This window comes from Pristiophorus japonicus, chromosome 21, assembly GCF_044704955.1.
Source record: "Pristiophorus japonicus isolate sPriJap1 chromosome 21, sPriJap1.hap1, whole genome shotgun sequence".
Lineage (NCBI taxonomy): Eukaryota > Metazoa > Chordata > Chondrichthyes > Pristiophoridae > Pristiophorus > Pristiophorus japonicus.
Genome location: NC_091997.1, coordinates 44,343,743 through 44,371,642, shown reverse-complemented (window position 1 = coordinate 44,371,642; position 27,900 = coordinate 44,343,743). Strand labels below are relative to the sequence as shown.

The following is a 27,900-nucleotide window of genomic DNA, read 5'->3' as shown; positions in this document are numbered from 1 at the left end:
TGAAAGAAATTTGACCAAGTAGTCTAGCCTATAAGCATTGAACTAATTACCAATGCCAGAAGGTGGTTGGCATCCCATGTATTCTGTGCAATAAAAAGACTTGGATTTATATAATACCATTCACGACCACCAGACTTTTCAAAGTACTTTACAGCCAATGAAGTACTTTTGGAGTGCAATCACTCCCACAAACAACAATGTGATAATGACCAAATAATCTGTTTGTTTTGTTATGCTGATTGAGGGCTAAGTATTAGCCAGGACACCGAGGATAACTCCCCTGCTCTTCTTCAAAATAGTGCCATGGGAACTTCTAGGTCCACCTGAGAGAGCAGACGATAAAAAGTGATTTACCTTGTTTCTGGGGTTACTTGTTAAACCTCAGCATACCACCATGTACGCGGTGGAAAAGGAAGATGCACGTTTTGGCTCATGAATGACTTGATCTACTTATTAAGATTAAATCTACCTCTGAACACGAGAAAAAGTGCTGGGAGAAAACCAAAGCTATTATATAAGCAGAAGCTACAAAATAAAAATTATGATTAGAATTTGAAATGACAGTACACGATTACCAAATTATGCTGATAATGATGCTTGGTGAGTTACCTTTGATAAACATACTGCAATGTTTCCTCAAATTTACACAGGACCTTGGGTGGAGTTGGCCATTTCACATGTTTCCCATAATCCTTCATGCTCCCAACATTCTGGAAGCGCCTGCCTACTTCCCGCATGTAAGACTTCACTTTGTACTTCCTGTAGTGGTTTATGATAATGTAGACAGCTCTTGTGCGTTTGTAGCGAAGCCGAGCTATGGTACCTCTCCAAACCTAGAACGGAAAGCAAATGTTTAATTATAGAGAATGGATTTGAAATCTGCCAAACTACCGCAAGTACAAGTGATAACTGCTCAAGTAGTCAGCTTGAACCAAGTGCTATGAAAATGTTATAATCGGATTTGGAATGTAACGGTGTCTTGGTAAATGATCATAACTGTGGGTCATAAGAACATAAGAAATAGGAGCAGGTGTAGGCCGTTCAGCCCCTCGAGCCTGATCTGCCATTCAATAAGGTCATGGCTGATCCTGCACCATCCCCATATCCCTTAATTATCCAAAAATCTATCGATCTCTTTCTTGAATATACTCAAAGACTGAGCATCCACAGCCCTTTGGGGCAGAGAATTCCAAAGATTCACCACCCTTTGAATGAAGAAATTTCTCATCTCAGAACTAAATGGCCGACCCCTTATTCTGCGACTAGATCCTTGATCACCTGCAGTTTCTATGTCGTTTGGATTACCTGCCATCCTTACTTGGGCTCTCTAATACACTTATGGATAACATTTACCAAAATTAGGACCTTCTTGATTCAGATAGATACAAATGTAAGATTTTTTTTCCATTGGAAAAATACACATTTCTGTTCCGTATCCACTTCCTTCCATCATTAGGTTATCCTGCACCACTCATCACTGGATAACAGGAAGGTAAGCTGAACCCTGCTCTCTACAAATGTAACTCTGTAAACATCTTCTAGGAGAAGTTCTACATTGATAAGTCAGAGGGCTGGCTAGCCCCCGACTCTCTATATTTAAAAAAAAACTACCTGCTTGCAGTGGCTAAGATCACAAATTCAAGGTCTAGAGAATCAGTGATTTGAATCTACATCTTAAATAAAAGTCTCTTGCTGACCTACCTGTCTAGTGTGCCACTGGGGACTAACCTCACCGATCTCTGTCCGATCCCACTCACACTTACCCCTAGGACTCTGCCAGCAAATCAACAATCACCACCGCCCCCCCCTGTATTTCCCTCCAGAGTGTCCATTCACTGGCAAACAAAACTCTCGCTTCATGACCTTATAGTGAAGGATTGTACTGGCATCACAGCTTTGATCGAAACTTGGCTCACAAGTGGAGAGACCTTGGCCCTTAGTGAAACCTGCTTGCCTGCCAATACTATTTCCATAGTGGCGGTGTGGCCCTAATCACCAAGTCACACCTTGATCTCTCCCTACTCTTCTGGTGCCTTTAGCTCCTTTGAGCACCGCACCTTTTTCCACAGCCGCCCCCTGGAACTTGGCATCTCCTGTGGCCCCTCTGCTTCCATGATCTTGATCATTAATAAGGACATCTCTGTCCTATTCCTTGTATCCCTCACCACCTACATACTTCTACTCACTTCCATTCCCACTTCCTTCTGCATCCCTTCTGAAACAAAAAACTCTTCCTCCAAGTCACTTATAATGCACTTTCAAGCTCATTACTGCCTAGCCTTTAAACTGCCATTCTCCATGATACTTTTGCAACCGTTAATTTGCTGAGCCACTCCTTCAGCTCCACCTTGATGCCCTTGTCCCTAACAAAATCTCGCATGTTTGTCATTCCCTTGGTATGGCCCCCAACTTTACTCCCTCAAGTCCAATGGACACAGACTTGAGTGTATCTGGCATACCATCCATCACAAGATCGGGTTGAATTACATCAAGTGCCAATGGGCCTCACTCTCCTTTCGCAAAATCACCCATGACTTCAAGATCATCCTGAAAAGTGAAGATAACCCCCAGATTCTTTTCTCCATCATCAACCATCTCCATAAACTCCTCCCCCCTCCCCTCCAAAAAGTGCAAGGAGCTCATGGACACCCTTGCCACTAAGACCGAGACCACCCGTTCTGCTGCCTTTGCTACTTACCCCCTTCCTCTTGCCCACCAAATCCTGAACCTACACCTTTTGCGGGTTTCGCTCCCATCTCAGCCAAGAGACCCATGTCCCGCTCCCTTGAATCTATTCGCACTAAATAGCTGACCGCCCAATTTCCCTTCCCGCTGGTTGACATTGATAATAGCGCCCTCTCCTCAGGTCCTGTCAACCTCCCTTTAAAAATTATCACCCCACTCCTCAAAAATCCACTCTTGCAAACTGCCACTCCATCTCCAATTCTTCTCCAACATCCTTGAATGTATTACCACTTTGCAATTCTGTGCCCACACCTGGTAAATCTCCCCCAATCAGGTTTCCACCCCTGCCAAAACAACCCTCACCAAAGTCGCAGACAACATCCTGTAATATCTCTCCACATCTTCCTTGATCTCTCTGCAGTATAGCCACAGCATCTCTAACAATGACTTCTCTTCCAGTCACTGAACTGTTACCTCCCGAATCCCCCAGGGATCTAACCGTGGCTCCCCTCATCTACATTGTGCCCCTTGGTGATAATATTTGTGGGCATTGGATTAGCTTCCAGATGTACACTGACAACATCCACTTCTACCTCTCCACCATTCCTCGACTGTTCCTCTGCTTGTGTTATCAGACTGCTTTGTCTGACATCCAGTCTTGGATTTCCTGATATTTCTTCTAGCTAAACATTGAAAGACTTAAGCCATCATCTGCAAATCCCACCACAAACCCAGAGCTTGTTGTTGCTGTGGTAGTAGTATAGGGTCTGGTGAAATTTAATATCTATATTAGAAACTATGCACATATTATATATATATATATATAAATAACATACAAGGCCTTCACTTAGTTTGTGTAGATCAAGATAGGCTTACCCTTTAATCAACATACTTAAATTACATATAACCATGTTGGCTCAGTACTGAAAAATCTAGGGAAGAATTGTGGACGAAGTACAAGATCATGCTGGTTATATGTAGTCGAATGTTTTCAGCGGACAATGCATGTCGAGTCTGGCACTGCCTTACTCCTCATGTATTGAGCATGGAACCGCTTAGAAATATCACTGGATCAAAATTAGAAAAATTCTTATTCCTCTGGCTGATGAAACTTTTAACAAAAATAAGAATTTGTCTTTGATTCTGTATAGGATTTAATATGGAGAAAGTTTTCATAATGGAAACCAACGGGCATTTATCTGCAAACTAGAAAGGTTGTTTAACAAGAAATTGGTTAAGATAAAGGTGCTTCAATTTACATGTGAATTGATATATTTTTATTCAGGTGCTTGAAATCCAGACAGTGTCTATTTAATTTCCCATTATCATTCCATGGGATCAGTTTCATAGCACATTTGATCATGAGTGATTGACAGTGCTGTCTTGAAAGGAATTAAGCTGCATAAAACAGGATAAGTTTTTAGTGGTCTTCAGTTCTGATAAAGACACACAAGTTCATTCTGAGGATAATGTGCCAATAAAACAGAAGCCTTGCTGTTTCACACAATCATACATCACAGGAGGCCGCCGTTTGGTCCATCTTGCCTGTGCTGGCATTTTGAAAGCTATCTAATTAATCCCTGCTTTCCCCATAGCCCTGCAATTTTTTCATTTTCAAGTAAATATCCAATTCCTTTTTGAAAGTTATTATTGGATCCAACACCATTTCAGGCAATGCATTCCCAAGGAATTATTATATGGCAAGAGAGTGAGACAGCTTTCTAAAAAATGGTATATTAACCCCTTGTGGATTAATTCTGGTTTTCTCAAAAGTATTGTATTGTTTCATAGTTTACCTATGACATACTTTTAAGTATCATTTTATTTGTAAATAAACTAGAACAGTAGTTTAGCCTGTATCAAGTAGCTTGCTGATTTGATATTGTTTGCCTTCTGAGGTAACAGGAGAATGTGGTGGGCATCTCATGTAATCTTGGTGTTCAAAACAGGTACCAAGGAATTAAAAATTAGACCTCAATTGCACCAACCCAAATACAGCAGAGAATAAGGGTGCAAGTTTCAATGCGAAGGAGACATGATCCTCTTATGGAAGCTCCCATCTAAAGTTGTTGAGAAAAAGCCTGCAATATAATACTCCGCATTCACTTTAAATTGTAGGCTCTTTGGTACCTAGGTTAGGTGTAACCAGATGGGAAATCAGGACAGAACTGTCATGAAAATGGAGCCAACAGCAACAAGGGAATATTCCCAACAGTGTCGAGAGAAATGCACTGCTTTGCCAGAGTTTGCACTTGACATTTTCTGTTAACAGAAGCTGAACAAATAAAAAGTAACACAAAAATGTTCTGTCTGTTTCCTTGGGCCCAAATGTCCCCAACCCCTTTTTCCGCTGCACTCTCCCAAGATACGTCAACATTGTGCGCTCAAAACGGCGCCAAAAAACTTACCAACAATTCTGGCCGCTCTGCTGTGTGTCCCAGGTCCTGGCGCGGCGCTTCTCGTGGAGTGGGGGATGGAGCTACAGCCCTGCGCCGAAAACAGTGCCGGCAACTGTCCACATGCACAGTAGAGCGTTCGTGCATGCGCAGTAGCTCCTCCCATGAAGGTAATGATGATGATGCCTGCAGCATGGGACCCAACGCGTCCTGCCCCTATCCTGGGCAGAGTGACCTGCCGCTGCCTTTCCGCGCTGAGGGCTACAAGAAACAGGTTGGTGGTGGTGGTGGTGGTTGGAGGGGGGGGGGGGGGGGGGGGGAAGAAAGAGGGGGTGAAGAGTTTTGATCAGGCGGGGGTGGGGAGGAAAGAGTTTGGATCCGGGGAGGAGGGGGAAGAGTTTTGATCGGGGGGGGGGGGGGGGGAAGAATCTTCGAAGATTTTCCAGTACTTTAATATCTAGCTATCTTTACTAAAAATTCCCTATCTGCAGTATCTTACAGCTCACCCACTACTGCATTGAATTCTAAAATATTACTAATTATCAGTCACACTACGCAATGCTGAACACCAACATTTAAGTTTACATTTTGACATGCTTTTTTGGTTAAGTCTAACGTTTTAAATTTCTAAACCTAGTCAGGGTAATTCTTTGGTGCTGTAGAAGTCAAAATCCAATGTGGTGTGATGCCGCACACGAATACATTTAGGCGAGAGCGTTGGTGATCTTGATCTATTATTTACAAAGAAAACCCTCCCCTTGCTTAAGTGGCCCCTATACTTAGCCTTCATTACAAGATCATTTTTATTCTTTTAAAAACCCCATACTCAGTTTAATCAGGCTGATAGAGCTACACCCTGTCCAGTCTCGCTGCTTGGGATTTAAAAAAAAACTAGCATTCCTATCATAACACTGTCATTTGGAGGCTACCTGCGCTGATTTTTTAACTTTCTGCAAGGGTTTTCTGTGCGGCCACAAGCTGGCCTAAGTTAGTTTGGAGCAACTATTAGCTGTCCAAACTGGCTTAAATGGCCATAACAGAAGAAGGTGGCTGGTAACACCCCCTTTTGAAAAAAAATGAAACAAAAAAAAATCCTAACTAACTCACTTACAGTGGCGCAAATTAAATGTGTAGACTGGGGATTTTTAAGAAACTCCCGAAAAATCAAGTTGCTTCAAAAAAAAGAGCAACTCCTGGCCAAATTTGGGCCCTTATCTCATGCTTTAGTGTTTTCAAGAAGGGAATTTGTAAAGGATAAAAATGTTAATAAGAACACAATTATGTTTGGCTCTTTCACTTAGAGTTTTTGAAGACTCAGCAGTTTTTGAATACTCTTTTATTGGTATTCTTCGGAATTGAAAATAAAGAAAAAAAATTCTTCAAGATGACATGCTGTGAGCAAGCTGCTTTCAAATTGCTTTTCCAAAGCAAGCAGATGCAGCCTTTCGCAACGAAGCTCGGAATGGATGGCTAGTGGCACTTCCCTGAGGCGCAAGGGTTTCCTTGTTGGCTTTGGACTTGTGTGCGATTTCATTCTGACTAATTCCCAGTGTAATGAGATACTACTAGCCACACAAACATTGATTATGAATTTGTACCGCATGTCAGATTTGAAGCCCGTGTATTTTAAGTACATCGTAATATAGTTTACTAAAGCTTGATAAAGGTGCCTACACAACATTTAACAATTTAAATTCATAATTCTGCATGTTTGCACATCTTTGTGATTAACTTCAGCTAAATTTTAGTTGGTACAAAACAGTCTGAAAACAAATTTTGAAGAGGTTAAGTTGTTAAGAAAATAAATAAAATGGCAGCTTTGCTTGAAAGCAATAAAGGTTCAGTTATGAGGCATTACTGAAGGCCCCAGAAGGTTAACTTCTCATTGCTTTTCAGTCCAAATGTATCCCATTTCCAATACCCAAAAGGCTTTCAGCTCATTTACCAGCTCTACTAGCCTACATACACCAATTTTGTTTCTTAAATGGATGAACGAATTTAATGCATTCTAAAAGCTGCAGCCTGATGTCTCGGTGTGTTCTGATTCCATCATATTGTTGTTGGGTTATAAGCTATCTCATCTTGGACAGGATTCTGGTCTGCAGATTACAGGCTACAAAAGCCAGCTGTTTCCTTTACATGCACCATTAACTCGCAGGAAAAGCAGGACCATAAAGTGGGGTGACGGGTAACTTAATCACCCAAACAACTTTATGAAAAATAAAACAAATTATAAACACAGAATGCTCTTAGTATTGTCATTTATTTGTTAAATTGATACGTTCCTGAGTTTGTCTTCAACTGAAGGAAGAGTTATATTTCTAAACAGTGCTAAATACCAGTATAGGAAATTTGTTGCAGTTTTTATTTTAAAATGAAAGCACATGACAAGCAACTAAGGTGACTTGTACATGACAAATGCAGGTCAATTAATCCAAAATATCAGAGGCAAAGCGAAATGGCCTGACCAATTGATAAGAAATGAAAGTCGTGCATTTATATAGCACCTTTCACGACCTCAGGATGTTCCAAAGCAGTTTATAGTTTATAGGGGGGGGGTGGGTGGGTGGAAGAGAACTCCCTTGCCCTTTTTTGAAATAGTCAGACAGGGCCCAATTAACCTTCTCCTATATAACTCTGGCACCAAAGGTTATATACCAGCCTGCTCCTGAAATGTCTCCAGTGGTTCGCCTACCTAGGAAACACTATTGACACGCGATGTGCCCCCAGGTGATGAAGTGAACTACAGATTGTTTAAACCCAATATTGTTTTTGAAGGCTACATGTGAGGTTATGGGATAAAAGGGACATTAAATTGGAACCAAATCTTAAGGTCTACTCAGCAATAGTTAAAACATCCTTACTGTTATCATCATAGGCAGTCCCTCGAAATCGAAGAAGACTTGCTTCCACTCTAAAAGTAAGTTTTTAGTTGACTGCACAGTCCAATATGGGAATTACAGTCTGTCACAGGTGGGACAGACAGGCGTTGAAGGAAAGAGTGGGTGGGACTGGTTTGCCACACACTCCTTCTGATGCCTGTGCTTATTTTCTGCATGCTCTTGGTGATGTGATTAGAGGTGCTCAACGCCTTCCCAGATGCACTTCCTCCACTTAGGGTGGTCTTTAGCCAGGGACTCTTAGGTGTTGGTTGGGATGTTACATTTTTATCAAGGAGGCTTCGAGGGTATCCTTGTAACATTTCCTCTGCCCACCTTGGGCTTGCTTGCCATGTAGGAGTTCCGAATAGAGCGCTTGCTTTGGGAATCTGGTGTCAGGCATGTGAAAAATGTGGCCCGCCCAACGGAGCTGGTTGAGTGTGGTCAGTGCTTCAATGCTGGAGATGCTGGCCTGGTTGAGGACGGAGATGTTGGTGCGTGTGTCCTCCCAGGGGATTTGTAGGATTTTGCGGAGACATCGGTGGTGGTATTTCTCCAATGATTTGAGGTGTTTACTGTATATGGTCCATGTCTCTGAGCCATACAGGAGGGCGGGTATCACTACAGCCCTATAGACAATGAGCTTGATGGCAGATTTGAGGGCCTGATCTGCGAACACTCATTTCCTCAGGCGGCCGAAGGCTGCGCTGGTGCACTGGAGGCGATGTTTAACCTCGTTGTCGATGTCTGCCCTTGGTATAATAGACTCCCGAGGTATGGAAAGTGGTCCACGTTGTCCAGGGCTGCACTGTGGATCTTGATGACTGGGGGGGCAGTGCAGTGCGGCGGAGGACCTTTGTCTTACGGATGTCTAGTGTAAGGTCCATGCTTTCATATGCCTCAGTGAAGATGCTACCTATGACTTGGAGTTCAGTCTCTGAATGTGCGCAAATGCAAGCATCGTCCGCGTACTGTAGTTTGACGACAGAGGTTGGGACAGTCTTGGATCTGGCCTGGAGACAACGAAGGTTGAACAGGTTCCCACTGGTTCTATGTTCGATAGCTGGACTACCTGCATTCGTCACATCAGAAAACTTAATCACATCCACCTAGGTTTCCTCAGAAAGGATCATGAAAATTCGATGATGGCACAAGATTGCGGACACGGAGGTCATATGCCAGGCATAGAGGTATGATAGTAAAGGCACAGCTAAGGTGGGCTGGTCACTTAGTCCAAATGCCTGATACTAGCCTACCCAGGAAGATATTCTGTGATGAGCTGAAACTTGGTAAATGCTCTTGTAGTGGTCAGTTCAAAAGATAATGATTGCCTGAAGACCAATCTAGTAAAATACGTGGAAGCATGATTCTTGTGACAGGGAAAAGTGGCAAAAGATGATTCACAATGGTAGAAAGCTTGAAGCAAGTCGTATTCTGCTAGCTGAAAAAGAGACCCCAAAGGAAATCAAGGAAAATTAAGCCCTTAGTCAATCTGACATCCGATATCCTGTGTGTGGGGAAAACATTCCTCATAAAAATTGGACTTTACAGTGATATGAGAATCCATGAACTACATTAATTGGAGATAGGTTATCACCAACCCTTTCATTGAATGAGTTAATCAAGATACACACAGATTAATTGTGTTCAACAAGCAAACATTTTCTGTCCATTTTAGCAATGAACTGGCAGTCCTTCCATGTCATTGCTTATGGAGAGAAGGGCGGAGGAAAGTGAAGACTGAAATCTTTTAATCCTCAGACGACAAGGTTACAGATGGTGATGGTTTACAGTTTTGCAGCTGATGGCTCTCAGTGCCTTCTGGGTACCTACCTTTGGGCTGCTGTCTCTGTCCATAGTCTGTCCCACTTAGCATGATGGTAGTGTCGCCCTATGCAATGCAGAAAGACCTCAATGTGGAGATGAGGCATTGTCTTCACAAGGACTGTGCAGTGGTCACTCCTGATGCACTTTGGTGGCCAGATGCGTTTGCGACAGCCTGAGGACAAAATTATTTCCTTGTGTTGGTTCCCTCACCACCTGATGCAGGTCCAGTTGGACAGCTATGTCCTTCAGGATTCAGCCAGCTCACTTAAATGAGGGTACTACCAAGCCACTCTTGGTGGTGGACAATGAAGTTTCCACCAAGACTACGTTCTGTGCTGTTGCTTGCCACAGAGCTTTGGTCGAGAGGCGTGGTAGCTGGTGATCAGCAGGAAGTTTATTTGACCTTATTTGATGCTAAGAGATGATGAGGTGGACTCTTTGGGCCATTCCTATCTGACTGTACACTGCAGTCCTCGCTGCACAGCACTGCCCCCCAGTCATCAAGATCCATGGCATGGCCCTGGACAACGTGGACCATTTCCCATAATTTGGGAGCCTCTTATCAACAAGAGTAGGCATTGATGACGAGATTCAACACCGCCTCCAGTGCGCCAGTGCAGCCTTCGGCCGTCTGAGGAAAAGAATGTTTGAAGAGCAGGCCCTCAAAACTGCTACCAAGCTCATGGTCTACAGCGCTGTAGTAATACCCGCCCTCCTGTATGGCTCAGAGACATGGACCATGAACAGTAGACACCCCAAGTCGCTGGAGAAATACCACCAACGATGCCTCCGAAGATCCTACAAATCCCCTGGGAGGACAGAGGCACCAACATTACGTTGATCAGGCCAACATCCCCAGCATTGAAGCACTGACCGCACTTGATCAGCTCCGCTGGGCAGGCCACATTTGTGTCAGGCATGCGAACAGACTCCCAAAACAAGGGCTCTACTCGGAACTCCTTCACAGCAACCGAGCCCAAGGCAGGCAGAAGAAACGTTACAAGGACACCCTCAAAGCCTCCCTGATAAAGTGCATTGACACCTGGGAGTCTCTGGCCAAAGACCGCCCAAAGTGGAGGAAGTGCATCCGGGAGGGCGCTGAGCACCTCGAGTCTCATCGCTGAGAGCATACAAAAAACAAGCTCAGGCAGTGGAAAGAGCGTGCGGCAAACTAGTCCCATCTACCCCTTTCCGCAACGACTATCAGTCGCACCTGTGACAGAGTCTGTGGTTCTCGTATTCGACTGTTCAGCCACCTAAGAACTCATTTTAAGAGTGGAAGATTCCGAGGGACTGCCCATGATGATGACACTGCAGTGCCTCCGCCACTGGTGGGTCTATCCTGCTAGTTATACCAAACGTGATGATGGAGGAGTTTGTCATGTTGGCTGATAGTTGTGTGCATCGAATCATATCTATGTCAGGCTGTTGCTTGATTATACTATTTGACAGCTCTCCCAACTTGGGCACCAGTTCCCAGATGTTAATGCGAAGGAATTAATAGAGCTGACTGGACTGAGATTGCCCAAGTCGTGTCCTGATACAATGCTGAGGTCATTGCTCATAGTTCTGTCCTATATTTTTGAACTTTTTAGTGATTGGTTACAACTATGTGACTTGCTAGGCCACTTCAAAGAACATTAAGAGTAAACCACATCATGTGGGTCTGGAATCATGCGTCACCAGTCATACTGGTTAGGGATGGTAGGCTTCATTTCCTGAAGGACAATAGTGAACTCCTTAGGTTGCGTAAAGCACTTAGAGTTTAAATAATAGACGTCTCCAAAATCATTGGAACGCCATTAAGGTAATCGCACATCCAAGCTTAATAAAAAATTAGGTCTGCAATATGGCTTTTGAAGCATGGTGCTATATCAGCTAGAGTCACTCTGGCAAAAGGCCATCTTGGGGATATATAGGATATGGGCTGCGGGGTCGGCTCGAGTAGAGTTATGGCCACCTCATGAAGTTAGAATCAGGGCCAAGCAAGTGAGTGGCCAAGGCTGAAGGCCTAATGGTGGGTGGGGTGGAGAGCTCACAACAAGAAGTGGGGTGCAAAGAAGGTGGGTGGCCAGAGGTGAATGCTGTGCAAAGACCTGAAGCACGTGAGTTCAATGTGGGTTCAGAGGCAGCAGAGGTTGGGGGAAAAGGGGAAATTGGACAGGGGGGTGAAAGAGAGAGTGTGCAGGTTGATAGAATCGAGCTTTGGATAGGAAGGTCGGGGAACTGAATTGGAGGGAGTAAATGAGAGGAACAACAGGGGAAGGGCGTTGAGGATAAATGTTGGACCCAAAGGAGCTCGCAAATGTAGGTAGGAAGCCCATAAATTGTGATCATTTTCAGCCTGGGCTATATACAAGAATGGCAGCACAGCACCATCTAGCCGGGAGGTTCAGCTAGGATGACTAAAAGAACACCTCCTTTGAAATGAATAGGATAATTCAAGCACAATGGCAATAGTGCGATAGCAAAACAGTAACAGATGAATTGTTACAGGAAGCTATTGCTACTTAACAGGAAAAACGTGGCTATGGAAGACTTTTAACACCTTCAATTGATTAATGTACATAACCCAACATCTTATGCTTCATTGAAACATTGTCTGGTAGCATTTGATTTCTATTCAGACAACATAGGTTTTAATCTTTGCCTCAATAGTCATTCATTGTCTGTTACCCTTTATGAGTAAGTTATCAGTTCTTGGCTGGGTTGTTGATGGAGTAGGCTGCAATGATAGAGCATTTTGTCACAAACCAACCAGAAAAAGAGGTTAAACACCCACTAACGGAGAGAACATATCCCACTCTTTTTCGCATGCTTCTCATCAGTTAATATTGAGTAGTGTTGATAATGACGATACAGAACTCTACAAACGACCATCCTACCCTCCCAGCTGGAAAGAGGAAGGTGCAGGAGAAAGAAGGCAAGTGATAGGTATTTCACGAATTAAAAATAACACATTTCGGTGATATTAGATAAGATTGTATATGTCATTCTGCTCATGGTTTCATTTTCCAATTTAGGAGACAATCTCACACACACACCCACATGCACGCACATCAATCTTGCTCACACACCCACGTGTGCACATGCCAATCTCGCACACAATCCCCCCCCCCCCCCCACATACACATGCCAAATACAAGTCCAGCAGAACCTGCTTAACAACAAAATGAGAGATTTGCACAAGTAATTGTTTCTCTGTCATGGCTCAGTTACACAGACCAACAAATAAATGACTTTTAAAATAGACAGATACCAGGAGCCAGTTATCTATGCAGTACCAATGGTGTCTTCAAGCCATAATATGCAGGTACCAAACACTCTCCAGTTCCTTTTGACTATATTCCTCCCCTAGGTGCCACTTAAGTCTGTGGTTTTAATTATGCTAATTGCAAGGCATTTCCAAGCACTTAATTTGTCTTCTAATGGACTGCAAAATGAATATTTACAACATCTATGTTACAAACTGTAGCACTAAGAACGCTTATATCCCAATCCAGAAATGGTTTCTGGCTTTAGTATGGTATTTCAGAGCAGATATGTCATAGAATCATATGCAACGGATCCCTGTGATCAGACTTCACTAATGTATCTGTTGTGAATTATTTAATAATTTGAATGTTTCTCAACTCTAAATTCCCATTTTACTGTGTAATTCACATTGCTCAATTGAAATTGTTGGATCATTCAGATAACTTGAGTGCAAAAAAAATTCGACTCATCTCGAATAGATTGCAAATACTTGAAGACATTGTAAAATATGGACTATATTGATCAATTGCTCATTTTCTTTTATAGTTGTCTCAGCTAATAAAAACAAAGAACACATTGTTCCTTCATATTTAAAGGCTAAAAATAGATTTGTAGAGATGACGTGTAAATGGTACAAGGAAAAGCAGCAGCAGCTTGGAAGTGATACACAGCTTCAGACTAAATTTCAGCCTTATTTAGTTATCAGTCCTAATCCTCTCTCAGCTTGGGAATGGGATCAGAGATAACAGAGCATTATCAACTGAGATGAACAAATAAATCATTAGGCCATGGAGATGATTGTCCGGTTCTGCTGGAGTTGTAATTGGCGCGTGTGTGTGTGTGTGTGTGTGTGTGTGTGTGTGTGTGTGTGTGTGTGTGTGTGTGTGTGGAGGGGTTGTGTGCGAGATTGGTATGTGCGCACGTGGGGTGTGAGCGAGATTGATGTGTGCGCATGTGGGGTGTGTGCATGAGATTGGTGTGAGAGCATGTGGGATGTGTGAGCGAGACTGGCGTAAGCGGGATTGGTGCACGAGTGAGATTGGTGTGTGATCACCTGGGGTGCGTGAGCGAGATTGGTATGAGAGCATGTGCGGTGTGCGTGAGATTGGTGCATGAGCGCGATTGGTGCGTGCGCATGTGGGATGTGTGCAAGAGATTGGTCTATGAGTATGTGCGTGAGAATGGTGTGTGTGTGCGCCTATATGATTCGAATTGTGAAGACAGAAAGATAGATTAATATTCTGTAGTTTTGCTTCACTGTCGTTGGGCATACATAGATATTTATGCAGAACTTTGTCTCCGGAGATTAAATGGGTAGCGTGAAAAATTGGGATAGATTGTTCAGATGGACTGAGCTTGTGGCACTATCTCATTCCAATCGTATGTTGCACATCTGGCTAACAAGAGCCATGCTGAACCCGTGCAATGGACTAATGCGGCCAGTTTCTCATATGTTTGCAGACAGATTTGACATCACCAGCGATCAATCTAATACAGCAAGGATTGATGTGTACATATTTCAATCTTCAGAGAATTCAATATCCACAGGAAAAGGGTCTTGGAAAGAAAATAAAGGGTCAGCTGCCCTGAGCTTTAATGACACTGCCTTTGTATTGAGAAAATCTTAAAAGATTTCTTAAAGAAATCTTAAAGCACATCGGGACTTTTCATGATGCAATGTAAAGCAATGAATTTACAGTAAGCTGTTGAAAAATCGTTTAGAACCGCTCGATGAAATATATTTAGTTATGAACCTGGTGATTCGCATATAGGTCAATCACTGGTTTGGTCTTCCTTAATAATTAGAGATTGTAGGCTTGCATTGCATTTGTTGACAACGTGCTTCATCTTACTTCCTCTGTGCCAGTTTTAGGATTCCACAAAGCTTGTGCTAGAGATAGACTCCAGGAGGCCTTTGTGAATAATAAATTGATTAAGCCAACCAAAAATGACAAAAGTAAGTGAATGATTGATGCCGACACAAATGATGAATGGTTTAATAGCAAAAGGCAGTCCTGGATAGTTTGTCATCATTAATTTTTAAGTGATCGAGCTGCAGGTATATTGCTTATATTTATTCAGTATCTTCTGATGAAATAATTTCTGCCTCCTTTTCGCACTAAATAAATAAAATGTCACAGAAGTATTATTGTTATTATTGAAAAAAACACAAGGACTCCCACAACAGCTCAGTAAGTTTATCTATTATATAGATGAGCCAATAAGATCCCAAGTTTGATGCCCAGGATGTACTGAGTTAGTTGATCTGAGTCAGGACACTGGTAGGAGTGTTAAAATTGGTCCTAGGGTTAAGAAAAGGAAAATCGACTCGGGCTCCTGCTCCTAACTCTTATGTAGTAATCTCTGCTGCAAGAATGTGCATCGCTTCCTACCCCACACTGTCACGTTGCGAGTCCCCCCCAAGGTTTATTCCTTGGTTTTATTCATCTACATGCTGCCCCTTGGCAACATCATTCACAGATATGGAGTCATCTGCCACACGTACACTAATGACACCCAGCTCTACCTCTCCAACATCTCTCTTTATCCCACCACTGCCTCCATAAACCTAACACTGACTTCATCATCCTCCCTGGTCACTGTCTCAGGCTGAACCAGACTGTTTGCAACCTTGGCTTCCTGTTTGACTACGAGCTGAATTTCCAACCTTATAGCCTAGTAACTAGCAGGGTAGATAAAGGGAAAACAGTGGATGTAGTATATTTGGATGTCCAAAAGGTATTCGATAAGGTGCCACGCAAGATAAGGGTTCATGGCGCTGGGAGTAATATATTAGCCTGTAGAGAGGATTAGTTAACGGTCAGAAAACCAGGAGTAGGGATAAACAGGTCATTTTAAGGTTGGCAGGCTGTAACTAGTGGGGTGCCGCAAGGATCAGTGCTTGGGCATCAGCTATTGACAATCTATATTAATGACTTCGATGAAGGGACCGAGTGCAGTGTTTCCAAGTTTGCTGACGGTACAAACCTAAGTGGGAAAATAAGCTGTGAGGAGAACACAGAGCCTGCAAAGGGATATAGACCGGTTAAGTGAGTGGGCAATAAGGTGGCAGATGGAGTATAATGTGAGGAAATACGATGTTATTCACTTGTAGGAAGAATAGAAAAACAAAGTATTTTTTATATGGTGAGAAACTATTAAACGTTGCTTTTCAGAGAGATTTAGATGCCCTCGTACAGGAAATACAGAAAGTTAGAACATAAGAAATAGGAACAAGAGTAGGCCATTTAGCCCCTCGATATCATGGCTGATCTGATCGTGGCCTCAACTCCACTTCCCTGCCCACTCCTCATAAACCTTGACTCCCTTATCGTTCAAAGATCTGTCTATCTCCACCTTAAATATATTCAATGACCCAGTCTCCACAGCTCTCTGGGATAGAGAATTCCACAGATTCACGACTCAGAAGAAATTCCTCCTCATTTCCGTTTTAAATGGACGACCCCTTATTCTGAAACATTGACCTCCAGTTCTAGATTCCCCCAGGAGGGGAAACATCCTCTCTGCATCTACCCTGTCAAGACCCCTCAGAATCTTGTGTGTTTCAATAAGATCACCTCTCATTCTTCTAAACTTCAATATGTATCAGCCCAACCTGCTCAACCTTTCTTCATAAAACAAACCCTTCATCTCGGGAATCAACCTCGTGAACCTTCTCTGAACTGCCTCCAATGCAAGTATATCCTTCCTTAAATAAGGGACCCAATCTCCAGGGGGCCGAAATTCACCGCCCGAATATGGCCCGTTGCAGCGGCCATGCGGCGGAGTGGTGCCCACTTCTGATGATCTGCTGCCGAGCGGCCGTGAGTGCGTCAATGCGTGCACCACCGGCACCCTCCACGTCCCACAAAATACAGCCATAAAAATCTTATTGCCACCGAGCGGTGCACCTTTTTTGTCGGTGCACCTTTAATTCCCTCCGTAAGTCCTGGCTGCGCAGAGGCCAATAAAGGCAAGGGTCCAATGCCGCGGCTGCCATTTAATTTTTTTTGCCGGCCGAATTCCAAGTCAAAACTCTGCTGCTTGTATCCAACCCTGCACCAAGTCCCGCTCATACAGCACCCCTGCTCTTGCTGTGCGACTGGTCCCCAAAGCTTCACATTTAAAATGGTCATCCTTCTCATTTCAATTTGGTCATCCTTCATAACCTCTGTAACCTTCTCCAGTGTCACAACTACCCCCTGCTCTTAGCTCACCATTATTAACTATGCCATCTGCCACTTGGGCCTTATGCTCAGGAAATCCCCTCCTTATATCCTTCCACTGCTCCTTCCTCCTCCTTCAAGTGACTCCTTCCTCTTTGATCAAGTTATTGGTTACTCTTCCCAATATCTATTTTGATTCGCTGACCATTTTTTCCTTGCACTGCTGAGAAGTAACCTCAGGATATTTTTCCACATGAAAGGCATTACAGAAATAGAAGCTGTCAGTGTTGTGTAAACATTGGGTGAGGATAGGATCAGGCTTACCTTTGATGCCACTCGAGGCTGAATCACCAACAGGCAGTCATTGCCCGGGCTTACACGGGAAGAATGGCCACGTTTGCGAGGTACTGGAGGACGTCTAGTACCCGTGGTACCATACCCCAAAAAGGGGTCACTGCCGTCAGAAACAAGGAACAGGGGGAAGGAACAATTGTGGAAAAAAGACAGAAAAATACATTTTTAAAAGTGTAAAAAGAGAAGTTTCTGCTGAAGATCCCATAACTGCATAAGTGGAGTGCATAAAGGTAGTAGAGATTACCACAGCTTCAAGTCATTTGAATGCTGATATCACAAATGGAAGCCTTGATCTTTGGAATTATTTCTATTGAACTAGGTATGCAGCCCCTCATGTGTTGCGTGACATTCCTTGGGTATGCAATTTTCTTACCATTAGCACAGTCTCAATTAGACTGTTCTTTACACACACACGCCATACTTTTGTGCTTCTTACTCGATGAAATAATTAGTTATGTATTTAATGGGTGTGTAATTTTGATCATAAATCTCACTTCTGTAAAACATCCATCACAGACATATTTGCTCCAAAGAAAGCAACTTAATGTGTGCTGAAATCTGAAACAAATTTTTTTTTTTAAACCGAGAATGCACAGTAGGTCAATCAGCATTTTGGTGATCGACCTATTGTACACTCCCAGCATTTCCTGCTTTTATTTCAGAGCGATAGCCTGAGTTTGTGTGCATCTTTCAGTGCATGTCTTTGCTGGTTCAGAAAACTATTTTGTTGTCCAGAAATTCTCTATTAGCTAGTCCAAAAATACCATGCAAAAAGTTATGATACCATTTGGAGAAAAGGAAATTGAACGTTCATTCCCTTATTGAAAGAGCTATTTGCTTTTGTATAGCACCTTATCTCTCAAAGCAATCCACACAATCGATTTTTTAATTTGAAGAGTACTGACTGTTACGTAGGCAAAACAGAGTAATTCTGTGCCAGTTACGTCCGACAAACAGATGATTTTTTTGGGTTGCGCTGGGTGAGGCGAAACCTTTAGCCCACAGACCAGGAGAACACCCTGCTCTAATTGGAAACGCAATCATCTTTTAATGTATACCTGAACAGGCAGACAGGCCCTCAGTTTATTATCTCATCTTAAGGACGGACGTATATTTGTGTTGCACATCATTCCTGGCTCTCTGGAAGATTTATCACTGGTGTTGCTATTGAATTCCCTGATAGAACTCTGTACGAGCACAAATCTGATGGACCACGCACGTTAACAAGCTAATTTCAGCATTTATTCAATAATCCTTTATGACACCTAAAACATTGGCAATATACTCAGAGGTATATTAAAGTATACTGTATGTAATTTCAATGAAGGGTTTCCCCTCAACAATGCATTAGTAGGAGACTGTGCCTCTACACCCTGCAGTGCCTTGAAAGACCATTATGTTGTGAAAGAAAATAATTCACCTTCCTCGATAGTTCATTATTTAGTTGCGGTGCTGAAGGTAATGGGAAATTTATTGGAAATGGTGTCTTCACTTTGGCTTGACAGAGTTCGCTGCATTGTTAACGGAGGAAGAATTCTACTTTGTCTATTAAGCAGGCTGTAAAATGGGATAACAATGCCTGTCAGTTAAGTGCAATACAAACAGCCATGCTGTGCAGAAGAGAATTCTGTTCGATAGAATTTTAATTGGGCAGGCCAGCTGCTGCCTCCTGCTGTGTAAATACTGAGCTCAAACTACCATCTTGCACCAACTGCTGTTTTTGGATAATACAATGCATAATATTCCATCATAACGGAGTACTCTCGTTAATAAGCTTCAGAAGAACCTGGTATTAACCGAGACTGGACCTCAGATGTTGTGACATGTCCACTGCATAAATTGCACAAGAAATGGGGCAGAAATGCAAGAAATACAGACTAAAAGGTACAAGATTGTAGTTCCAGGGATTTGTTGTCCTGGAAGCTGGATAGTCCTGGGTCTCACAAGGTCCATACCTATAGGATGGTAAATCATTTACCTGGAACTAGAACAGTTACCAAGGTTGGTCGGGCTCTGGGAGAGAGCCACTGCCAGTAGTTCACATAGGCATAAAATACAGGAATAAAAAAAAAATCAGAAAATAAAGGACGTATATTTGACAATCACGTTAAAACTCCAAGATAATGGATAGAAATTAACTTCCAGTGTTCGGAAAAGTTGAGGAGCTCAGCAAGAGTTTGAAAATGAATATAAGTGTATGGCAATTTGATTTGAAAATAATGATAATTTCATAGCTAACTGGGACTATTTTACGACAAAGGGGGCTTGCAGAAGGGCCGGGAACATTTTTAAAGGCATAAAATCTGAGCATGTAAGACGGATACATACCCAGAATTAGCAAGCGTTAACGCCAAACTGGATTGACACATTAATCAAGGGTGAAAACTCAACCTATATAAATTCTACAGGGAGAAAGGTGATCAGATTTAATGGGATAAACACAAGAACATGCAAATACATGTCACAATGGTGGCCTGAGGGTCAGAGAGACACCTAGCAAAAGCACAACAATAATACAAGGGCAGCCAGAGAATAGGTGAGAATCATAAGATACTTATGAGACTAAAACTTGAGAGTATAATACAGTTACTACATTAAATTATGACTTCCTCCAAGTATTCACTAAGGGACCCAGGAGCAACGTGCTCTCCTAAAATAGTAGCAATTCAAGTAAAATTAATTACTTTGACATAAATACTTGCAAAAGCCCTGAAACAAATAAACCTCTAGTGAAGTATAGTACTTGTTCCCAAACAACAAGAAACAAATAATGAGGCACTGACCATTATAAAGCAGTCAATAAACAATGGGGAGGTCCAGTAGATTGGAAGTCGGGGAATTGGTGCTTATTTTGAAAAAGGATGACAAAACAGAACTAGGGGACCAAATTTGGCCAGTACAGATTTCTGGCGCATTCACCAGAGGAGCGCCACTTTTGTAGAGCTCCAAGGACGCCAAAAATCTTCAGGCCGAGTTTGGCCACTCCCCAGCCTCTGCTCGATGGTGGCGCAGCGTGGCAACTGGATTCGGGGACAGAGCCAGGTCCCGGCGCTGAAAACATGCTAGAGTGTGCGCGCATGTGCAGTAGCTCCTCGTCCCCAGAATCTGTGAGTGTGCTCTGCAGGCTGTGTGGAAGGGGCCCAAAGCGCATCGACCCTATCCCTGGCCGAATGGACTCCCTCATCGGTGCCCGCTCCCTACCCTTTACATAAAGGTAGGGCGCCTATTTTTTATGTTATTGATTGATTGCTTTTTACTTTGGTCTTGGTGCTTTAGGTGCAGGGTTCCTTCTATTTTTTATTTGTTAATTAATTGCTTATTACTTTTTGTGCTTTGTTTAGTGCTTTGTAAGTCTTGGTGCTAGGTGCAGGTCCTCTCAGCTTCCTTGTATTTTTTATTTGTTATTGGATGCTTATTTTTGTGCTTTGTTTAGTGCTTGGTGCTTTAAATGTACTTGAATGCGCTGATTTCTTAACTCTCCGCAAGGATTTTCTGTGCGAGCCACGAATGCTGGCCTAAGTTAATTTGGAGCAACTATAACTGTCCAAACTAGCTTAAGTGACAAAAATAGCGTAGGTGGCTGGTAATGCCCCCTTTTGAAAAAAAAAACTAAAAAAAATCCTAACTAACTCACTTATACTGGCGCAAATTAAATGTGCAGAATTGCGATTTTTAAGATACTCCAAAAAAAATCAAGTTGCTTCGAAAAAACAACGGAGCAACTCCTGGCCAAATTTGGGCTCTAAGTAACTACACCAAGTACTCTTACATCAATAACATGTAAAATTATAGAATCAACAGTAAACTTGAAGAATACCAGTACAGGTTGAAGATATCCGGCACCCTTGCAACCTGGTCTGTGCCGGAAAAGGGATTTTGCCGGACGAGTGGCGTTCACGTTAAATTGGACAGTACAGGTACTGAGCAAGGGGATATCGGGGCTAGCTGTCTTGGGGCTGGGAAAGCGGCAGACAGATCGTTGGGGGGGGAAGCGGTGCATTGTGGGATCAGGCCAGCGATTGCGGGAGTCAGCAGCGAGGAAGGACTTGAATTTGTTCATGTCGGAGCAGCTAGGAATGGTGCCGGATGAGGGGTAGTGCCGGATAAGGGAGTCCCGGATAAGGGAGGTTCAACCTGTATCATCATAACCTAGTAAACAATTGCCCACATGGATTCAGAGAATAATCAACATCCTTGACTTTTTTTTTGAGGAAGTGACACCGGAAGTGGACTGTGGAAAGCCCCATCATATGGTTTAACTTGACTTCCAAAAAGCATTTGTAAAAGTTCTGCACAAAAAACTAATATTTAAGCTTAAAGCAGTGGGGGCTCAGGGTAAAGTCTGGGGATGGACAATAGCTGGAGCTTCCTTTCAAAATATTTTTAATGTTAGCAAAGAGACAACTGTCCCATCATAGTAGTTTATAGATTATGGTACTGAACTAGAAGTTACGAGTTCAAATCCTACCATGTAAAATCAAATTTGGATTCAGCAAGTCTGGTAATTTGTGGGCTAGCACCATAAAAAGCTGCTCGACTGTATAAAAACCCACCTGGTTCATTAATATCCTTCAGGGAAGGGAACCGGTCACTCTGGCCTGCATTTGTACATCTGAGAGAACAGCTCTGCAAGTCAATGCAAGCACTGATCTGCATTCCACAACCAGAGAGCAGTTCAGAGCCAGCACTATAACTACTGTCAGGATGCATCACTCTGAAGTGGATATTAGTGGTTAGAATGGTATAGACGGCATAATAGAACATAACACATTCAGGAAAATGCAGATAGACACATTGCAAATCCCAATATGGCTCAACTGTACGAATGTAGTGGTGATCTGGTTTGGAAATGGTTTAATAAAACCCATAGGTGATGGTTTGTTTCGTCAGAAAGCAGAATCTGCCAGAAACCAAAGGGCATAATAGCTTACTGCAGTGTGCACACTTTTAAGCAAAATTTTACTCTTCATAACACAGCCTGGGATTAATGATCAAATTCATTCCAGAGAGATGAAAGTCTTGTCCCTTGGTATTCAAGGTGACACGGTAACAATCTTAAGGTTTTACAAGCTGGCTACAAAACAGAAAATAGAGTAGGGGTTAAAGGTAGTTACTCAGACTGATAAAAGGTGTTCCACAAGGATCAGTGCTTGGACCACTGTTGTTCACCATTGACAAACAATTTGGACTCGGGAATCGGATGTACAATTTCAAAATTTAGGGAGGACACCAAATTTGGGGGGTATAGTTAATATAGGAGGACTGTGACAAAATACAGAGAGTCATTAATAAATTTGCAGAATGGGCACATAATTGGAAAATTAACTTAATTATAGATAAGTGTGAGGTGGCACATTTTGGTAGGAAGAATAGGGAAGCCACATATGCCCAAATGGGGAGCAGGGGGATCTGGGGGTACAGATATACAAATCACTAAAAGTAGCGACGCAGGTTAATAAGGCCATAAAAAAAGCAAACAAAGCACTGGGGTTCATTTCTAGAGGAAGAGAGTTGAAAAGCAGAGAAGTTATGTTAAACTTGTATAGAACCTTGGTTAGGCCACACTTAAGAGTACTGTGAACAGTTCGGGTCTCTATATTATAAAAAGGATATAGAGGCACTGGAGAAGATCCAAAAAAGATTTACCAGGATAATACCAGAACTAAGAGGTAAGATCCATCAGGAACGACTGAATAAGCTGGGGCTCTTTTCTCTAGAAAAGAGAAGTCTGAGGAGTGACCTGATAGAGGTCTAAGATTATGAAAGATTCAATAGGGTAGGCGTACAGAAAATGTATTCACATATAGGGCCATAACTATAAGATAGTAACTAATAAATCCAATAGGGAATTCAGGAGAAACTTCTTTACCCAGAGAGTGGTTAGAATGTGGTCACAAGGGGTAGTTCAGGCAACTAGCATAGATGAATTAAAGGGAAGGCTAGATAAACACTGGAGAAAGGAATAGAATGCTATGTTGATGAGGTTTGATGAAGAAGGGTAGGAGAAAGCTTGTGTGGAGCATAAACAATGACATGGACCTGTTTGACCGAATGATCTGTTTCTGTGCTGTAAATACTATTTAACAAGTGTTGCTTTCTGATCCTGCTCAGAAGATATTGTCACGGCATTTGGTTGCTGCTTAATTAGCAATCAGTTTGCTTCTTAGGCTAAATGAGTTTTAAAGTGGATGAAATGATTTTTGTCCCCTGGTTGGTCTTGAGTTAATACTTCTCAGCTTCAAAGGGGCAGGGAAAAAATTACCAACGGCTACCTGCTGGCTCTGTCAGAAATCCTTCCTGTTTCAGAATCTGAAGCCAAATTAGAAACAGCAGATACTTCACACCCACTTTGGATTTTAATGCTACACGACACATTCAGGACAGCCATAAAATTGCTACATGTAGCAATTTCACATTTATAGATAATGTAAACTAAATACTGGGCAGATGCAAGCGTTCTTGAATATTTACGTGGTTTACAGTGCTGTAAATCTGATTTGAGTGATGTGCATGAATTAGTCTGTGAATTACAAGAGGCAAAAGGTCACAGTAATATTTCTGTTTAACCACTGAACAGACTCCAGAATGAGATACACTCCCTTTATGGTACAACATTGCTGCCCAAGGCTCAGCTGGAGTCAGTAGGGTTACTGGCTGCAAATGCAAGTGCCCATGGTCAACTGCGATGGTCGTCATTTTTTTCCAATGCTGTTGATGAGAACACTCAGCCCACCTATCCTCACCAGCCACTTATATTTTGCATTACTGGCATGTATGGACCATTCCCAACCATCAGATCAAGAGTAGGACCAGAAAATAAATGCTATGATCGTTAACTTTGAACAACATCACCCCAGGACATTGTTCCTCTTACTGATGTATTTTTCGGCAATGACTTACTGATAAAATAATTGGGATAGAAGGTTACCATGTGTAGAGTGCGGATAGCAATTGGTAACTGGATGGCACGGTGGATTAACACACACATTATTAAACCTCTAGCATCCAATTGTGAATCTGGCCCGGACACTCACTACGGGCTGTGAGGGATCCCACGTGAAATGTGGGATCCAACTTAACTTCTTGTGGGCATGGGCTACAGGTCACAATGCATGCATATTGGGCAATCTTACTTGGAAGTTATTGGTATGATTGGTGTGGGAAATGGGAGATACCTCACTGGTCCAGGAGGGGCTGCTCTTATGAGATTGGATAGTAAAGAATGACAAGTGTGCAAATAAAGTTTTCAGAACAGCTGTTACATAGAACACATATCACAGAAACAGGCCATTTGGCCCAACCAGTCCATGCCGACAATTATGCTCCACTTGAGCCTCTTGCCATCCTTCTTCATCTAACTTTATCATAACCCTCTATGTCCTCCTTCCTGAATACGTGGCTTGAGGAGTGGTGCAAAAGGGAGGGATTCAAATTCCTGGGACATTGGAACCGGTCCTAGGGGAGGTGGGACCAGTACAAACCGGACGGTCTGCACCTGGGCAGGACTGGAACCAATGTCCTGGGGGAGTGTTTGCTAGTGCTCTTGGGGAGGAGTTAAACTAACATGGCAGGGGGATGGGAACCTATGCAGGGAGATAGAGGGAAATAAAATGGAGGCAGAAGCAAAAGATAAAAAGGAGAATAGTAAAAGTGGAGGGCAGAGAAACCCATGGCAAAAAACAAATAGGGCCACATTACAGCAAAATTCTATAGTGGCGAAGTGTGTTAAAAAGACAAGCTTGAAGGCTCTGTGCCTCAATGCGAGGAGTATTCGGAATAAGGTGGACAAATTAACTGCACAGACAGCAGTTAACGGATATGATGTAATTGGCATCACGGAGACATGGCTCCAGGGTGACCAAGACTGGGAACTCAACATCCAGGGGTACTCAACATTGAGAAAGGGTAGGCAGAGAGGAAAAGGAGGTGGGGTGGCGTTGCTGGTTAAAGAGGAAATTAATGCAATAGTAAGGAGGGACATCAACTTGGGTGATGTGGAATCGGAATGGATGGAGCTGCGGAATACCAAATGGCAGAAAGCGTTAGTGGGAGTTGTGTACAGACCACTAAACAGTCGTAGTGAGGTTGGGGATAGCATCAAACAAGAAATAAGGGATGTGTGCAATAAAGATACAACAGTTATCATGGGTGACTTTAATCTACATATTGATTGGGCTAACCAAACTGGTAGCAATGCGGTGGAGGAGGATTTGCTGGAGTGTATTAGGCATGGTTTTCTAGACCAATATGTCGAGGAACTAACTAGAGAGCTGGCCATCCTAGACTGGGTGATGTGTAATGAGAGGGGACTAATTAGCAATCTTGTTGTGCGAGGCCCCTTGGGGAAGAGTGACCATAATATGGTAGAAATCTTTATTAAGATGGAGAGTGACACAGTTAATTCGGAAACTAGAATCCTGAACTTAAGGAAAGGTAACTTCGACGATATGAGGCGTGAATTGGCTAGAATAGACTGGCAAAGGATACTTAAAAGGTTGACGGTGGATAAGCAATGGCAAACATTTAAAGATCACATGGATGAACTTCAGCAATTGTACATCCCTGTCTGGAGTAAAAATAAAATGGGGAAGGTGGCTCAACCACGGCTAACAAGGGAAATTAAGGATAGTTTTAAAACCAAGGAAGATGCATATAATTTGGCTAGAAAAAGTAACAAACTTGAGGAGTGGGAGAAATTTAGAATTCAACAGAGGAGGACTAAGGGTTTAATTAAGAGGGGGGAAATAGAGTACAAGAGGAAGCTTGCAGGGAACATAAAAACTGACTGCAAAAGCTTCTATAAATATGTGAAGAGAAAAAGATTAGTGAAGACAAATGTAGGTCCCTTGCAGTCGGATTCAGGTGAATTTATAATGGGGAACAAAGAAATGGCAGACCAATTGAACAAATACTTCGGTTCTGTCTTCACAAAGGAAGACACAAATAACCTTCCGAATGTACTAGGGGACAGTAGGTCAAGTGAGAAGGAGGAACTGAAGGATATCCTTATTAGGCGGGAAATTGTGTTAGGGAAATTGATGGGATTGAAGGCCGATAAATCCCTGAGGCCTGATAATCTGTATCCTAGAGTACGTAAGGAAGTGGCCCTAGAAATAGTGGATGCATTGGTGATCATTTTCCAACAGTCTAGCGACTCTGGATCAGTTCCTATGGACTGGAGGGTAGATAATTTTTTTAAAAAGGAGGGAGAGAGAAAACAGGTAATTATAGACCGGTGAGCCTGACATCAGTAGTGGGGAAAATGTTGGCATCAATCATTATGAAATAGCAGCGCATTTGGAAAGCAGTGACAGGATTGGTCCAAATCAGCATGGATTTATGAAAGGGAAATCATGCTTGACAAATCTTCTGGAATTTTGTGAGGATGTAACTAGCAGAGTGGACAAGGGAGAACCAGTGGATGTGGTGTATTTGGACTTTCAAAAGGCTTTTGACAAGGTCCCGCACAAGAGATTGGTGTGCAAAATCAAAGTGCTTGCTATTGGGGGTAATGTACTGACGTGGATAGAGAACTGGTTTGCAGATATGAAGCAGAGAGTCGGGATAAACGGGTCCTTTTCAGAATGGCAGGCAGTGACTAGTGGAGTGCCACAGGGCTCAGTGCTGGGACCCCAGCTCTTTACAATATACATTAACGATTTGGATGAAGGAATTGAGTGTAATATCTCCAAGTTTACAGATGACACTAAACTGGGTGGCGGTATGAGCTGTGAGGGGGACGTTAAGAGGCTGCAGGGTGACTTGGACAGGTTCGGTGAGTGGGCATGGCATATGCAGTATAATGTGGATAAATGTGAGGTTATCCATTTTGGGGGCAAAAACACGAAGGCAGAATATTATCTGAATGGCGGCAGATTAAGAAAAGAGGAGGTGCAACGAGACCTGGGTGTCATGGTTCATCAGTCATTCAAGGTTGGCATGCAGGTACAGCAGGCGGTGAAGAAGGCAAATCGTATGTTGGCCTTCATAGCTAGGGGATTTGAGTATAGGAGCAGGGAGGTCTTACTGCAGTTGTACAGGGCCTTAGTGAGGCCTCACCTGGAATATTGTGTTCAGTTTTGGTCTCCTAATCTGAGGAAGGATGTTCTTGCTACTGAGGGAGTGCAGCGAAGGCTCACCAGACTAATTCCAGGGATGGCTGAACTGTCATACGAGGAGAGACTGGATCGACTGGGCCTGTATTCACTGGAGTTTAGAAGGATGAGAGGGGATCTCATAAAAACGTATACAATTCTGACGGGACTGGACAGGTTAAATGCGGGAAGAATGTTCCCGACGTTGGGGAAGTCCAGAACCAGGGGACATAGTCTTAGGATA

General features: G+C 42.9%; 1 protein-coding gene across 4 annotated transcripts in view; it reads right to left on the bottom strand.

The window, feature by feature from the left end:
• The window catches only part of LOC139233977 (unconventional myosin-Id-like), a 671,189-nt gene that overhangs the window by 315,610 nt on the left and 327,679 nt on the right, over window positions 1-27,900 (bottom strand). For 3 of the 4 annotated variants that reach the window (XM_070864719.1, XM_070864717.1, XM_070864718.1), the window contains exon 17: window positions 610-833. In XM_070864719.1, coding sequence (XP_070720820.1) covers window positions 610-833 — 224 coding nt within the window. Of the gene's footprint in view, window positions 1-609; window positions 834-27,900 lie in introns of those variants that run through there. The other variant, XM_070864720.1, reaches the window with a different exon arrangement.